General features: G+C 47.2%; 1 protein-coding gene across 1 annotated transcript; it reads right to left on the reverse strand.

Annotated features, from left to right (window-relative positions):
- Positions 1-337: 337 nt before the first annotated feature.
- Positions 338-15062, reverse strand: PRKAB1 (protein kinase AMP-activated non-catalytic subunit beta 1). The gene is made up of 7 exons (XM_081283099.1): positions 14610-15062; positions 12183-12346; positions 10938-11031; positions 10547-10661; positions 8353-8486; positions 4916-4984; positions 338-4668 (listed from the first exon to the last, which is right to left on the reverse strand). The coding sequence occupies exons 1-7, from the start codon at positions 14766-14768 to the stop codon at positions 4591-4593; spliced, it is 813 nt and encodes a 270-aa protein (XP_081139225.1). The 5' UTR covers positions 14769-15062; the 3' UTR covers positions 338-4590.
- Between the last annotated feature and the right edge of the window lie 1115 nt (positions 15063-16177).

Below are 16177 nucleotides of genomic sequence, written 5' to 3' on the forward strand. Positions count from 1 at the left end.
CAGCCCTCACCCTCCAACCACAAAGAAAGATTTGGCCACAAGTGTCAGAGGTGCCAAGGTTGGGAAACCTTGTCTGTCCTGGTTGGTTTAGTCGCATTTCTTTTTTAGCAGTTTAAATATTTGCAGCTAATGGCCAGAGCAAGGGATTATGGCTCTAGGCACTCAGTGTTTACAGGAAAAAAGTGTTTTGTCATTTGCTTAATCAAATATTGAAACTTGATTTTCCTGAAGCCTGGGAGGATGGGGCTAATGGAAATAGAGTGAGCGGTGACCATTCTTCCCCGTCCAGTCAATGATTAATGGAATTCTGTTTGGCCTCAAGGGGTTGTTTGAGGAAAGGACTTTGAAAATGACTTTGCTACTTTAATGACTCAGGCTGCTTTAGAGAGCCACCAAACAGGATGGATGGAGTGGAGCCAGAGTGCACAGAACTGGGGCTGGCTGTTGTGCTCTTGCTGGCTGTTGAGTTTGCAGATGGAAGATTCCTCTGGGGGCAGTGGGGACACCCAGGGCTGCCTCATCTGAAAAAGGCCCTTCAGTTGTATGAGGAGCAAGAAAAAGACAGCATGGTCAAGGGAGCCAACCCTGAGGGCAGAGCCCAGCATTTGTCCCCGAGACAGTGACTGGACCCAAAACATTAGGCTCTTGACTGCAGTTCCAGCTTTGAGGATCCCCTCCAAGGTTCGAACTCACATCGGTGACAACTCTTGGGAGGACCCTGTGGATAGTTTATAATTAGTTGGAATGACTTGGGTTTTAGAAGAAATGTTTACATGTCCATAACCTCCATGTTTTCTTCTAAGGACAATAATAGTTGTTCCAGGCAGAGGGCTCAAGTTTCTGTTTCCCACCAATTCACTAGTCAATAGAGGGAGGAACTCCTCAGAAGCTGGATGATCTGAGTGAGCCACAGACTAGGGTCCTCATAAACTCATTCAAACCATTTGTATACATGGTGGATGTCAGTCTGTTCAGTATTGCTGTTACAAAATACCTGAGACTGGGGAATGTATAAACAAATTTATTTTCCCACAGTTCCGGAGGCTAGGAAGTGCAAGATCAAGGTGCTGGCAGGTATAGTTGTCTGGTGAGGGCTCCTGTCTGCTCCCAAGATGGCACTGTGTTGCTGTTCTCTCCAGCAGGAAGGAATGTGTGGAATGCCAATGGCAAGTAACAAAAATTTTTGTTTTTCCCTAAAATAGTCTGTCTCTGATCTGAGCCAAGGAGGTATCACTGTGATGTTCTGGAGCTTTGGAGCTGTGGAGATTTCCTAATTAAGCTAGTTTCCCTGCCCAGTGCCTTGACTTCCTGTTTGTGCCCACATCCCAGCCTTGTTGCCAAGGCTTCGTGGCTCCCAGGTGAAACGAGGGGAGCTCTAGGCCTCATCAGGTGCTGGTACAACACTCCTTATTCTTCAGGGAATGAAACCCAGATCAGAGAGGGCATGTAATTTGGCCCAAAGACACAGCTGGTCAGCAAACCGACTAGATCAACATCCCTGATCTCTGTCCAGTATCCACACTTGGAGAGGATGGTAGGGAGGCGCCTAACACTCGTAAACTGGAGCCAGAGGGAAGGACACAGCCTTGCCTGGGTCCTGTCCTCTCTGGCTCAGTTTTCAATATGTGGTTCTACAGTGGACCCTCCCAAGGCTTCTGCTTCTATAGGTTCAACTGACCACAAATGAAAACCAAGCTGAAGAAAACTGTACTGTCCTTTTTTGTTGTCACTCCCTGAATAATACAGCTGGATTATTTCCACTGCACTAGGTATTACAAGTAATCTAGAGACAATGTGGGGGGCTGTGTGCAGCTTGTATGCAAATACTACACTAGAAGAGATCTGAGCGTCCAGAGATTTTGGTGTCTGAGGTGGGCCTTGGAACCAACCCCCTGAGGATACTAGGGGAATAACAATTTACCCTGAAATATTGCTGTATTTTAAAGCTTTTTCAGGCCTTACCTTTGACTATAAATTCATTTATATATACATTTCCAGAGGAAAACTGTATCATCATTGAAAAGCAACGTGAGTTAGGCTTTAACTGTGTAAACAGGATGAGTGCTGAGGGAGCATGTCCTGGATTACAGGATACCCAGCTGGACATGTGGCTTCGGCCCTATGTGCTGTGCAGAGCAGGATCTGCTTTTCCTCTTCCAAGATCTCCAGCCTCTTCAGACTCATCTTTCACTTGGCTCTGCAGGCAGTGTTCTGGATCATAATGAACTGTTTTATGCTTTTTTTAAGAAAATGACATCTTAAAATGTACACACAGAATGCTGGAGAAGCTCCCAGACACCCCTGTCTTCATGAGTTGCAGGTGGGCCTACCCTAAGCAGTCATCTCCCCTGGGGTCCCCTGTGGACCAAGAGCCGGGAGTTACAGGGTCACTGGCTCTGCACTAGTTCCTAACTGATTTTCAGCTCGGGTCTTCCAGCACGGCCTGGGGAGAGCTCATTTGTATACTGGCTTCTCTTCTGTTTCCACCTGCCGTCCAGGGCTGATGGCTCCTTGAGCCCTGACTCTGGTTGCAGTCGGAGTCTCCCATCATCACAGGCAGGGGGGCTGGGCTGACTCCTGCAGGGGGCCCGGGTGTAGGGGTCCAATCCCAGCCTGGAGCTCAGAGCGAGGTCCTGGCCTAACTGGGCCCTCCCAGCTTCTACCAGGGCACCCGCTCTGCTCAAGGCTCTCCGGCAGGGCTTCTTCGTTTCTGGTGTTTGACTACCTCTTTCATACTTTTAAGTTTAGATGTTTTCAATAGTTTAAAAATGTTTTATCCAATTTGGAGATAACTGTTTTCTATTCGTCTAGGTCTACTTGATGAAACCCTAGTTTCTAAAATCAAGGATTCCCATGTCACCAGCTTTCCAGGCAAGACAGGTACCCAGCTGGGGGTGCTTTCCAGGCTCCATGGGCCAGATGAGTCAGAGCCTCCTTTTTCTGCCGTTTATTTAAAATATTTCCTGATGTGTGAAGAAAAGGCTTAAAAATCACCCACAACCTTTCATGCTCTTGGGAGGAGAGCCTGAGCCCCTTTCAGGTAATAGAACAGCTCACTCAAAAATGTCCTGGTGTCTCACAAGCCAGAATCACGATTCCAGGCGTCCCTGCAGGGCTTGTTTATGAACAAAAGAAAGCGAAACCTCTGCCTGGGATCTGCCCACCTGCTTCTGCTTGGGTCTGAGTGACAAAGGGAGTCAGTCTCAGAGGCCTCTGAACATATCTCCAAACTCTGCCTAAGTGGGTTGATCAAGGTCATGTCCCTCAGCCCCAAGGGAGCTGGAACAATTCTGCCCCACACTCCAGAGTGCCACAAGGGTGGTCTTGAAAAAACCTGGGAAAGTTCTAGTCTCTAAACAACTGAATAAGAACCAGGGCTTCCTCCAATTTTATGTCCAATTATTTTTACAAAGCTTTATTGAAACTTGTGTGTCAAGGTGACAGCAATTCAGTGTTTTGAAAACAGTAACAAAAAAGGGTACCTGTACTCAGGTTTACCAAATAAATACTGTACACCAGCAAGCTCATCCCTCCCTCTCCCAGCAAGAACAAAAGACACAATGATAACTTTTGCTGACTGGGTGACAGGAACCTGCACCAATGGGCACGTGTGGCATCTCCCTGGAAACTGAGCCAAGTATAAAGATGTCCACTTTGGTCCAAAGGGTGTCATCCTGGCATGAATTCAGAGGGCTGCTGTCAGGTTCTAAATCCCTTTTACTAGCAACAGCTGAAGCCTTCTTCTCTAACTAGGGACACGAGTCCCAAGAGAGGTGGCTGAAAGGAGGGCTCAGGGTCTTCTGCAAAGTTGTCATTACAACTGGAATAAAAAAGCTGGACAACCTTCCAGCTAATGGTCGTCAGTCCTTAGGGTCATCCAGGTGAATGGAGAAATCTGGCAGTATGTTTAAGTCTGTTTGGGGAACAGATTATTGCTGAGCAGTCACATGATCTATATTCTAGTCATGGTGACTTATTGCTATTAGCTTGTACAGCTAGCCACCTCTGGATAATAAAAAAGGACTTAGCGCACAGTATAGGAAACTACTAAAGACTTTACCTGGAAACCAGACGGATTTTAATTTCACTAGAAATGACACCTCCCTAAGGCAGAGAAAGGAGGGCAATCTATTGCTTCAATTTGGAAGGACAGGCAGATGGCCTTAAAGATGCCCAGATGATAGAAATTTTGTGTGGCCTTGTTCCCGCTTCCCAGAGTTTTACTAGCAAGGTGGCCAGCACTCACTTTTGGTTTAAGGAGTGTCCACACCGGTTGAGGGAGGTGTGTTCCAACCGCACCATCCTCACACGCTGTGGTGCAGGGGTTGTGGCTCCTTTGCCTTCCATTTTGCCTTTCTTGGCCTTGAGCCCCAAGGCTCGCAGCCGCGGTGCTAAGAGGACTGTTACAGGCCCAGGCTCTTTTGGAGCTGCTGTGCCTGGATGAACCTTCAAGTAGGACTAGGGCAGGTGTGAAATGTCTTAAAAAGAGTGTGAAATGAGAAACTGACAGTCCATGCCTCTAGTGGAAAGCATGCATGCAGGGAACCTGATGGTGCCATTGTCCCTCGGTCCACCGTTGGCCGCAGCTTTTCATATGGGCTTATATAACAAGGTGGTGACGTACTTCTTCTTGTACCGGTGGGTTGCGCTGAGCACCATCACTCCATCCTGAGGAAGAGGAAGGAACTGACTGAAGGCGGGACCAGGTCAGGGGATCAGACTTCAGCGTGCACAGCCCTCATCACAGGGCTGAAGAGAAATACATACTCCTGGGCCCACCTCAGAAACTGAGCCAGACAGCTCGCCCAGCCCTGGATGCTGCCCTTAAACCAACACCTCAGGCACTCCCAGTGCCTGGGATCCTCAGAGTACATGCTGAGAAACTGCTCCGATAGTGAAAGACGGGGGTCATTACCTTGATAGAAAGTGCGTAAAGGTGGTTCAACATGACGTGATTGGGCTCGGGAAGCAAAGCTGGATCACACTGTGAGGGAACAAAGGCAGATGTGAGCATTTATAAATTCCCTTTATTTCCCAGGTAGGGAGGCACGCTCTCGTACGCACCTCTCTTCCTAAGTGGGCAGCAGAAGGGCCTGTCTAAGATGACAGGTGAGGCAAGAAGGCAGCACCCTCTGACCTCAAGGGAGCCCCTCAAGTCAGCTGAATACTGGTGTGTGCCTCTGGTCAGGCTTTCAGCACAGCCTCTCAAGAGTGGGCCACAGCTGTGCATCTTACAGAGGTGGGGCAGGAGGAAGGAAGATGGAACTGGAAGATGGCGCAGGACGTGCTGCTCCATCCTAACCCTCCAGAGCAGAGCTCTGACTTTTGTCTCTAAGACTCAGAAAATGAGCCTGAAGAATAAAATGGGTAATTGCAGGAGACACTATTACTCTGTAAATGCTTACTGAGAACAGGCAATTAATGTTGCCACAAATTCTATTTTTAAGAGGAGCCAGAAATGTGTTTATTTTCCCCACTGTTCATTCCTGACTACAAATGCTAGCTCACATGACACATAAAGACACAGGCAACCAGTCTGTGGGGATACTGCACTGGCAGGCCCCTGGTTTTAGGTCCCTGTTGTAAGGGAAGGGCCATGCTCATGGCCCCAGATTGATGTAAGGAACCAAACTCTGGTTCTACCCTGTGCACAGGACTGCTGAGGTCCTCCCCAAAGAAGAGGCTGAAGCCACCTTCAAAACCATGCCTGGTCGTCTCAAAGGCTTCTGGTCTAGGAGGTCTGCACTAATCATTTTTTCTCTCAGGATTCAGGTGTGGGAAGATCTTCTTGGGAACAGAACAGACTGCAATTCCACAAGAGCCGCACATGCTGGTTTTCTCAAAAAGGAAGGTGAGGACAGTCTATCGGGAAAACCAGTTCCTGATTCCTATTCTGCCACCATCAATTGGGAGATATCAAGCACTGCACTTGACCTCACCTCAGGCTTAGCACTGCAGAGGCTGGCAGATGAGTTCTGTGTCAATAGGACTCGGCCCTGCTGGGGGGCTGCGCAGGGCAGGTGTTGAGAGGAAGGAGCTGGCGCCCACCTGCCTCACCTGGATGTCGGCTCTGCCACTTACTACGTGACCCTGGAAAACTTTTGTAGTTAAAACGCTTAAAAATCTATTCTCTTTTGCAATGTTGATAGGTATGTCAGTATGGCCTCTGGGACTATTTTTTATACTATTATGGAAGTTCCTCAAAAAAATAAAAAATACAACTACCATATGATCGTGTAATCCCAATCCTGGGTATGTGTGAAAAGGAGATGAAATCTATCCAGAGACACCTGCACTCCCATGTTTATCACAACCTACCCACCACAGCCTAGATGTCAAATGGATGAATGGAGTTAAAAACTGTGGCCTATGTACACAAGGGAATCCCAGTCTGCCTTCAACAGGCTGCAATACCGCCATTGACACCATGGATGAACCCGGAGGAAGTCATGTTAAGGGAAATAAGCCCAGCACAGAAAGGCAGCACCACATGACCTTAAAATCTAAAACACCACAGGCTGGGGGTGGTGTGGGAACATGGAGTCAAAGGACACTACATTTCAGTTGCTGGAAGAGCTACTGTGCAGCAAGACACTACAGTTAGTTACAATGTTTTGTGTCTTCTAATCTCTGAGACAGAAGAGCCTGAGTGCTCTCCCTGAGAAGTTCCTTAACTTCTCTGTGCCTCAATCTCCTCAACCCTTCCCAGGTTGCTGTGAGGCTTAGGAATGAACACAGGAATGAGTGAAGACAGACTAGTCCAGGGCACACTCAACATTAACCATTCGGTATTATAACTAGAACCAAAGTCTGCTGTTAGCACTCTACTGCCTTGGACAGAGGGGTCCTGAAGCTGTTCCATTTCCCAAGCCCCGGGCTAGTCTACTTCCAGAAGCAGCCTCTACCAGGGAAGCTGGCTAGTCACGTTTCCCTTTTCAAGGAGGAAAACAAACAAACCAACACCTTGCCAGCCTAGGAGAGCGGAGTGTCTTCTAACCTACAAACTTTGTGAAACTAGAGTTGAGGAAAGCCAGCTCTCTTGGATACATTTAAGAGAAAAGCTAAATGACCTTGTAGCTCTTCACCCATTGGGTTGATGTTGCCAACTTAGCCCTGAAACATGGTCCGCCCACTGGGTTCTGAGACATGCGGGTCCTTGGCACTGGCCCCTTGGAACTGCCAATCCAGCTGTCATCCATGTGCTTGGGGCACTCTTGGCACAGAGGCAAGCCTGGTGCCCTAAGAAAGGTGAGTCTTGTTAGGATGGGCTAACAGACACCAAGACTCGGCCCTGGCAGCCCAGGAGTGACTACTGCTGGGGACTCCTGCACAATTTACATATGTAGCTCATCTCAGCCCCTGTGTCTACTAGTCCAGGGTGGACTCTTGAGTGGTACAGTTATCTTAGCCTCTGCTATGGTCTGAATGAGTCCCCCAGAGTTCAAGGACTGGCAACTTCATCCCCAAGGGAACAGGTAGGGCCTAGGAAGCAGTGACCAGGTGTCCAGGATGGAGCATGGATTAACGTCATTATCATGGGAGTGGATTCCTTATCTCAAGAGTGGACTGTTATAAAAGCAAGTTCAGCGCCCTCTTGCTTTTCTACCTTTAGCCCCAGGATGGAATGATGCACATGGAGGTCTCTGCCGGATGCTGGCGCCACGCTCTGGAATTCCCAGCCTACAGACTCGTAAACCAAATCTGTTCTTTATAAATGACTCAGATATTCTGTTGTAGCAGCAGATAAAAGACTTAAGACAGCACCTTACAAACATGTGCCTCTTGAACAGTGGCTTGGACCAAGCCATAATTCCAGGGCTAGGTGGATCAAACAGTCAAGGTTAAACAGAATGGAAAATGAGCCATCAGGGAATAACTGACTGCTCTTCTGGATCCTGGACCCAGATCTCTCTTTTGCATAGAATACCAATTTCCCAGACGAAATGTGTTGGCCAACTACCTCAATTTTTTTAATCAAGGAGCACTCATGTTTCTGAAAGCAATTTAACGATTAGAACTAGATTCTAAAATTTGGGAGAGTGCCAATGTATACATTGCTAAGAAGAGGTGGTTAAGTATTTTCTCCTAAAATTTAAATGGAATGGGGCCTAAGCTAAAGGCAGATGTAAAATTCAAGAAAAGTTCAGAAAGACTTTGAGAGACAGGGATGCGACATCCACACTGTGGAACGTCTTGCAAGCAGCCCATCCCCATGTCCAAGGAGGAACATGGCAGTTCACATCAGTGGGTGACACTAAGCCAGCTCGAAGGTGCTTGTTCTCGAGGAATGGCCCGGGGGAGAAGACGAACATGACCATGAAGAATGGTCTGGGCAGATGCCCAGGTACTCACAGAAATCCCCGTGTCCTTGTTCAGGATGACCTGAAGCAGATGTGGAGGGAGGATAGGTGGTGCTTTGAAACGTTCTTCTGGTTTGGAGACATAGGGCTCCTGATGGTAGGGTCCTGGCGGGGAACTGGACAGTTCTGTTGGGAGATGGTGTCAGGACATTTGAAAAATCAGAATTTCTAGCAGCGGGCTCATTTTATTTATGGTGTTGTCATCTAGCTTTCCTTGTCTTTGGTTCCCTTGGTACAAATTTATATTCTCTTAAAGACACACAGCCTCCAAAGGTGGAGAGCACAGGAGATGAGAAAACCCTTTTGGAATCTGGGTGATTGGAATGGAAATCAGCAGTGAACTCAGACGCCCTGGCAGAAGAGAGAGGTTGTGGCAAAGACAGAGCCTGGGTCAGAAGCAACAAGGAGCTGTTCTCAATCACTGAACCTCACAAGTCAGCAGAATAAGGCTTCCTTCTCACCTCAGGCTGGGCTAGCAAATGCCACAAAGCAGCTCAGGGCTTCAAGTGAGGATTAAGTGGCTAAGCTCACGAACATCACCAGCCCAGCCAGAATGAAACAGGTTTTGCAAGGCACCAGCACGTTTGAAAACTGAAAAAACAAAACCCAAAAAACAACAAACCTGTTCTAAAGGCCCTTAGACTCTATCATAATTGGGTTTCTCCCAAATTCTTGCCCGAGTATCATGATTATTCAGACAGGTTAAGAAACTTCTGGAAGTGCACTGCGTCATGTCAGAAGCAGCTTGTTTAGTGATGTTTGTCCAGCTGAGGGTATTGAGCTGTTATCCAGCGAATGGGGGGGATGGGCTCTGGTCACCTGATCCACGGCTAGTCCAGAATAAATAATGATATGGTCTGGTTCTGCCAATTCCCTCAATGTCCTTTCCTAGGGACGGACTCCCTTCACATGATCCAACCATATCACAGCAGGAAACTGATAAGAGCATTAAGTGCAGAAAACTGAGGCAGAAGGAATAAATACCTATTTTAAGAATGTGTCTAAAGATGAGATGTCTAGAGGGCTGAAGTTGTTTTATCAACAGAGAGGGGTCAGTTTTCTTCCCCAGCTGATCTAGACTGCACAACCTTGACTAAAAGCTTAGGTAGACAACCTAACATTACATGTATCAACGGGCTGGATACCTGGGTACTTCCTCCATGCTCCAACGTTACCCATGTGAAGAAGGAACACATGGTGTTGCTAAAAGATCAGTTCAGGTTTACAAATAAAAGAGCACTACTTTGGGATTTCTAAGTTCTGCTCAGCCACAGCAAGCCCACCACCATCAATATATCACTGTGATCTCTGAACCAAGAACGCTGAGATCCTGATGGCAGGTCCAGTCAGGGAGTGATGAAAACCGTTCTGCACACTGAACAGCTGCCCTTTCCTTAGACTGTCAGCCACTCCTGGAGAATCTCTTCACTGCTGCCCACAGGGCTCAAAAATTGCTTAAGCCCCGGACAGCAGGACAGGGAAGTGCAATTGGCACTGACACTCAAGATTGTAACACATCATTTTCCCTGAATTGTATGTAGTACGTTCCAGGTAGTGTCTTCCTGCCGGGTTTGGATGGAAAGCAATTTATTGAAACCTCTGTAATTGGAAGACAGAAGAGTTTTACTGGAACTGTAATGAGAAGGTCCCCAGAAAGGACAGTTGTGCTATGTAGCCTGTTTCCTGTACAGAGCCGTTTTCTCACCTTATCGGGGAGTCTGACAAGGTGCTAATGTATCTCACAAGTCATGGCCAAGGTCACTGAGGTGTCCGTTTATCACCTGTCAGCCTGAAATTCTCCAGGCACCACGAGTGGGAAGTGAACTGGTAGGCCTCCCCAGTTTCGGCTCACCCTGACCCACAGCTCACCACTGACCAGTGTCCCTCCAGGGCCTCTCTGGCCCTGCCCCTCACATGACATCAAGCTCTGGTGCCATTTCCACCATCTGTTTGCTATGGCCATGTGGACCCAGCGAATGCCCGAGAAGACAGGGACAATGACAGAGGGCTAAACATCAACAGATGTGATAGAGGTAGGCACTATGTGCAGCCCCTTCAGGGAGAGCTACTCGTCTACCTGATTAGGCAACTGCAGCTCGACAGGGAGAGGCAAGATAAAGTAGAATATTTCTAGGCTGCGTAGCCCCCGCCTGCACACATGTGGTATAAAATAACTGTGTTCATACCAGACACATCGGAGCACTTTTGGGAATCCACCATTAAAGCATCAAATACTTCAAAGTCAGTTTTCTTCACTTGAATGATGTTGTTAACTGTGCCAAGCTGGCTGGTTACTATTGGCTGGGAAAAGACAGACAGGCAGAAATCATAACGTGGAAGGTCTGGAGTTATTATTTAGAGGACTTGGGATTCCTGGCTGGAAGGTCTCAGCTCCTGGCCAGCCAGTCTGCTCACCTTGGTCAAGAATATCAATGCTCTGACAACTGGTGCTATCTCACTCAGCCACACACAGAGACTTTTACCAGCAGAACCAAAGGATCTGGCAACAAGCCACAAGGGAAGGTGACTTTTGTGGATTGTGCAGGCACCAGAGGACCAAGGGCAGGAGGAAAATACCTCAGAAGGGTCGTGTGTCCACTGACCATCCACAAAGAACTTGTACTGATGCTCTCCTTCAGGCAGATCCAGGATGGCTACAAAGTTATTGTGGCTGCAAAGAGAAAGGAAGCAGAGCATTTCAGCTGAGTGGGCTGATGCTGCCCTCTGAGCTCAAACAGCCACCAAACAAAACAAAATGTTTCCCTGTAAAACCAAGAGTCCAGCTGCTGGAGAGCAACCATTTTTATCCAATTTAGACAATTCAGTGCAATGATCTCAATTTAGAAAAGCTATAAAAGGAGCAGGGCAGGAGACTTTCCTGAAAATCACTTTGTTTGACTACTAGGAACCCACAATCCTGACATTAAAGGGGAGGCACTGCGCTTCTCAAGTTTGTGTGCAAAACACCACCTGGCAACCCCAGATGCCAAGGAGGACACTGAGACACGAGTCATCTAGTTTGACCCTTTGTCAGTCTGCTTTGGCTGGGAGGAGGGATCAATTCAGCAGTAGGCACAAAGGTTGTCTAAAGAAACTTGTACTAAAAAAAGGATTCAGGGGGGTTGGGGTCATGGCTCAGTGGGAGAGCGCTTGCCTTTGATTCTCAGCTCCCCATTTAAATAAATAAAACATAGGTCCATCAACAACTAAAAAAACATAAAATTTAAAAAAAAATCTGAGGAACATCTTTACTTTGGTTCTTTGGTTTCCCTGACTTGAACTGGCTTGTGACTACAGTGCTGAGTGGCTCCCTCCTTGGAAGTTGTGGCGGGAAACACAGGCAGCCTCCAACAACCACCAGGCCCAGCCCGCAGGACACCACTGTAACTTTGTTTCAAGAGTCCTCACTAGGGACTATTTGAGAAGAAGTCCAAGCCAGGATTTCTGATACAGATTAGAACACAAGGCTATGTGCGCAGCCACAGTGGGCTCCAACCCGAGTCTATTCCCTCCTGGCCCAGCACTCGCTCCAGCATGGGGAGCACACTCCTGTTTGGGATTCTGAACTGAGAGATGTCCACGGCAGAGCAATACGAGCCACCAAGACAGCTTTTCTTCTTGTCAGGGTTGGGGAGGAGACGGTGCGCTTTAAACCTGGATTTCCTAGGTTTAAAATTTGACCCTCGGTTTTATTAAGCAAACTCTGGTCATTCAGAATCCATTGTATAAAGACATCCTTTTTTCTGTTCACCCACAGAAATCTTTAGAAACAATAGTATCCATGGGTTAAGACAAGTACACAAACACTTCCCAGGCAATTACCTTCTTGTGAGGGGAAGTTTACTCCAATTGTTGAAGGACCCAGATAAGTAAACTTCCTTTCCTCCCCCCGTCCATCGAAACACCGTTGGCCGAGCCTGGGCAGGAGCTTTATCATTCACTTCCAGATCATGCTGCCAGGCCAGGAACTCCTCCTTCTCTGGAGCCTAGAAGCAGAGCAGTTACTCAGGGACAGGAAGCCACTGGTGAGCTCCCTACAATAGACAGTTAAGCTAATATTGACAATTCACTCTAAAGAGGCAGCTGTTGCCACCTCAGTTCAGTCCCTGGCTAGTTGTACCTGTTTCCTTACCTCCAAAATGAAGATAATAAAATAACCATTTCTAAAGGTTGTGAAGATTGAGACAGTCCATGTAAAATGCTCTGCATAGTGTCTGACACGTTGTGAATGCTTACAAATAATTAGCTATTATTATTACTGTTTATTAAAGAGGTCTACATAAAAAAATTCTCGAGTAAACTAAATAAACTTCCTTCTTGGAAGAAGACTGCAATGAATATGAGACTGTGCTAGCTTAATAAATATTATCTTCCCCCCCTTATTAAGCAAGATTTGAATTATATGAAAATTTATTGGGGAAAATTCAAGAACTGTCAACTTGAAAACTGGCACATCCACATTGCAAGGAAAGAAACACCATTCACTGCTATTTAATCCCTGAGGAGAAACAGATAAACAAAACAGACTCCTCACAATAACATCCAATATGGTATGCACTGAATAACAGAAGCATTCCAAAATGACAGCCACCCTGTCTGGGTGAAATCTATCTGGTTATGGACCTTTTACATTTTTCCTAGTGAGAAGACAGACTTTAAAAGAGCAGGAGTTCCATGCTGGGAGAGACCTTGAAGGGAGTCCAGCAGGCTTCTAGTACTTTTATTTCAAATACTGATTTGAGCTTAACTAAAAGATGTCTGAAATCTTTGAATTTGAACAAGATTTTACAGATTAAAGAGACTGGATCTTTAGGGGGATCTAGTAACTGACTGCAGCCAAAATACTGAACTGGGGTAGTTAAAAGAATCCCCAACTTTTTTTTTTTTTGGTATCTGGGGCATCATTTCAGTAATTTCTGATGAAAAGAGAATGGATGCTTCTAATTCATTCCCCACAGATCATCTGTATGCTAAGCATTTCTTGTGGGAGTTTTGTGATGGCAACAACATGTGCTTCTTCAAGAAAGCAGTTTTGTTCTTATGGTGTCTTAACCAGCCTTCTGGGGCCAAAATTACTACAAGAGGAAGGCATGTCAAGTCACTGGAGAAACATGATTCCAAAGTTCACTGCACACACCTTTTCAGGAATGCAACAAGTTCAGAAAACAAGTTCAAATCATAGGATGTAGGGCTATGTAAAAGCAAGCACTTTTGACTCAAAACTAAGATTGTGAGATAATAATGTGATTACCTAATCCAGTATCTGAGAAATGTGAATAAAGGCAGAATGAGTTGCTAGGCAACTAACTTAATGGACAACGCTGACTAACATACACATGGATAGTAAAAGATTATTCTGGGCAGGAGGCACCCTCATTCTTCCTAAACTACTTCATTCCTTTAAGGAATTGGTTCTTTTCAGATTAAATATCAGCTGCCAGAATCATTAAAATGAGTCCTTGGACTGGGCCCAGCAGCTGGAAACAGGTGGACACCATCAGAAAGTGGTTGAAACAGGAGTCAAGAGTCATGTTAAGTTTTAGGGAATTAAAGCAGACTGCAGCAGGAAGTCCAAGTTCCACTTGCGACAATGTTTGCTTTGGTCTGCTTAAAGTACAAGTCATATTTAAATAAGGGGGTGGGGGGGGGAGAAGCCTAAGTAGCTGCTGGCTGCCTCCTTCAGACTGACACTTCACTCACCCACTGACCCCTGGGAGCGGAATTACTTTTCTATTCCTTCTCTTTAAAAAAAAAAAAAAAAAAAAAAAGCAGGGTCAATTAAAAGTGTCTGAACTAAACACTTCTGGCAACGAGTGCCAGTTCTACTAGTCAACTCTACCTTTCAGCTCACACGTGCGCTCGGGTTTACTTCCGAAATGGACAATAAACTCCCAAACTAACTTTTATAAAAGCGCCAGTCGGCTTCGTGGTGAGAGATTTCTCCAAGCTGTGAAATTAATTATACCTAAGAGAAAAGCAGGGACTGGTGCTCAATTACTGCTGGCTTGACTCTCTGAATTAATTAAGAACCTGAAACTCGGTCCCAGAGCTGCTTTCTCCTTAATGATGTTAAGCGCAGCGAGTTCCTCTCCCCGCAGGCTGACTTTCTCGGAGCGGTAATTAGACACAGGTTCCCGGACTGCTAGGACCCGGCCTCTGGCCTCACCGCGCGAAGTTCCAACCTCCCTTCCCAACCTCTCGGCGAGCTTCGGCGCGGCCGTGGCGGGAACCTCCCCTCACGCTCCGCACCTTGATTTCCTCCGAGTGGAAGAGGTCGGCGTCCTCGGGGCTGTCCATCAGGATCTTGGGTCTGTCCCCATCCTTGGTGCCCCCGGAGCTGTCCCTCCGGGGTGTCTTATGCCCACCCTGCCGCTCCAGCGCGGCGCGCTCGCTGCTGGTATTGCCCATGGCGGGATCTGCGGGGACTCGGGGATGCCGGGCGGAGCCTCACTCCGGGGAAGCCAGCGGGGACACGGCACTCCCGCCACAGGGGCTCCCCACAGGGTCCCAGGGAAGGGTCGGAGCACCGGGATACCACGCCCCTCAAGCGACGGCTCGGGACCCGGAGCGGTCAGCTAGTCGCGCTTCACTGGCTCCGGGAGCCCCGCCTGGAACCCAAGAAGCGGGAAGCTAACCACACACTTTCCCAACAACTCCCCCACCCCTCAACAACTTCCGCTTCCGGCGACTCTTAGAGGAGGCCCAACCCATAGCGAGAGGATGGGGGGCGCGATGGGCTCACTCGACCTCACTTCCGCTTCCGGTCTGGGTTGGCGCGGTCGCTGGAGCTCCGGGGAAAGCCTCCGCAGGCTTCGGAGTGCGCAGTCGCAGTCTGTCGCTCAGGGCCGCGCCCAAGACGAGGTTGCTGAGGGCCAGCAGGAGGCGCTAGCGTGCGCCGGCCCTAGGGTACGCGCCCCATGCTGGGGGCGGAGTGGCGATTCCTGTAGGTGTTTGTGTCCACTTCCAGTTGATTGTACACTGGACAGCCAAAGGCATCTTTCTAAAGTGCAAATCGAATTAAGAAAGCCCTCTTCTTAATGCTCTCACGCTTTAGAGTGCATTAGCATCATCTGGAGTGCTTGTTCACAATGCAGCCCTTTACTCCAAACCACAGAACCATCCTCTCTGGAGATTAGGGTTGGGGGCCTGGGGACAGGCAGGTAGTATTGCATGATCTGAAAAAGAAAAACAGGGAGACCTAAGATCTCTAGAAATGTCTTACAACCCTTAGCTTGAGGGTTTTAAAACACTGGAGTTAGTAGTGTATTTTTATTCAACTGAGCACACCACCTTCTGATAAGTTATTTTTCAAGCTCTCTCATAGTCACTTTGGACACGACATTCTGCACAAAACGCATTAGCGTTTGTCATTTACTGTGGCCCGTGTTTCAGCAAGAAGCTTACACTTAGGATACTAAAATAATCTAATCTTCCTCACTGTCATTGTCATATATTTGTTATTCTGTTTTGCTTTTGTGTGTTCCACAAAAATACTCTGTTTTTTTTTCCTGGGCCATCCTCTGCATTTCATCTGCTGAACATTTTATTTATTTAATACCTACAGTGTACCAGACATTTTGCTAAGTAAGCGGGAACACAGATGACTAACATATGGTCTCCTGGAGGGAATTCAACAGTATCTATCAAAATAAAAAATGCATCTTCATTTTTATGCACAATATTACTTCTAGGAAACTTCTACGGAAATACACACATGAAAAATTATATACACAAGCATGTTCATTTACAGCACTCTCTCTAAGACCATAATATTTTAATTCTAAAATGCACATTTTAAAATACTTTAATCCTTCTGA

This window comes from Spermophilus citellus (genome assembly GCF_964194105.1).
Source record: "Spermophilus citellus genome assembly, chromosome: 3".
Taxonomy (NCBI): Eukaryota; Metazoa; Chordata; class Mammalia; order Rodentia; family Sciuridae; genus Spermophilus; species Spermophilus citellus.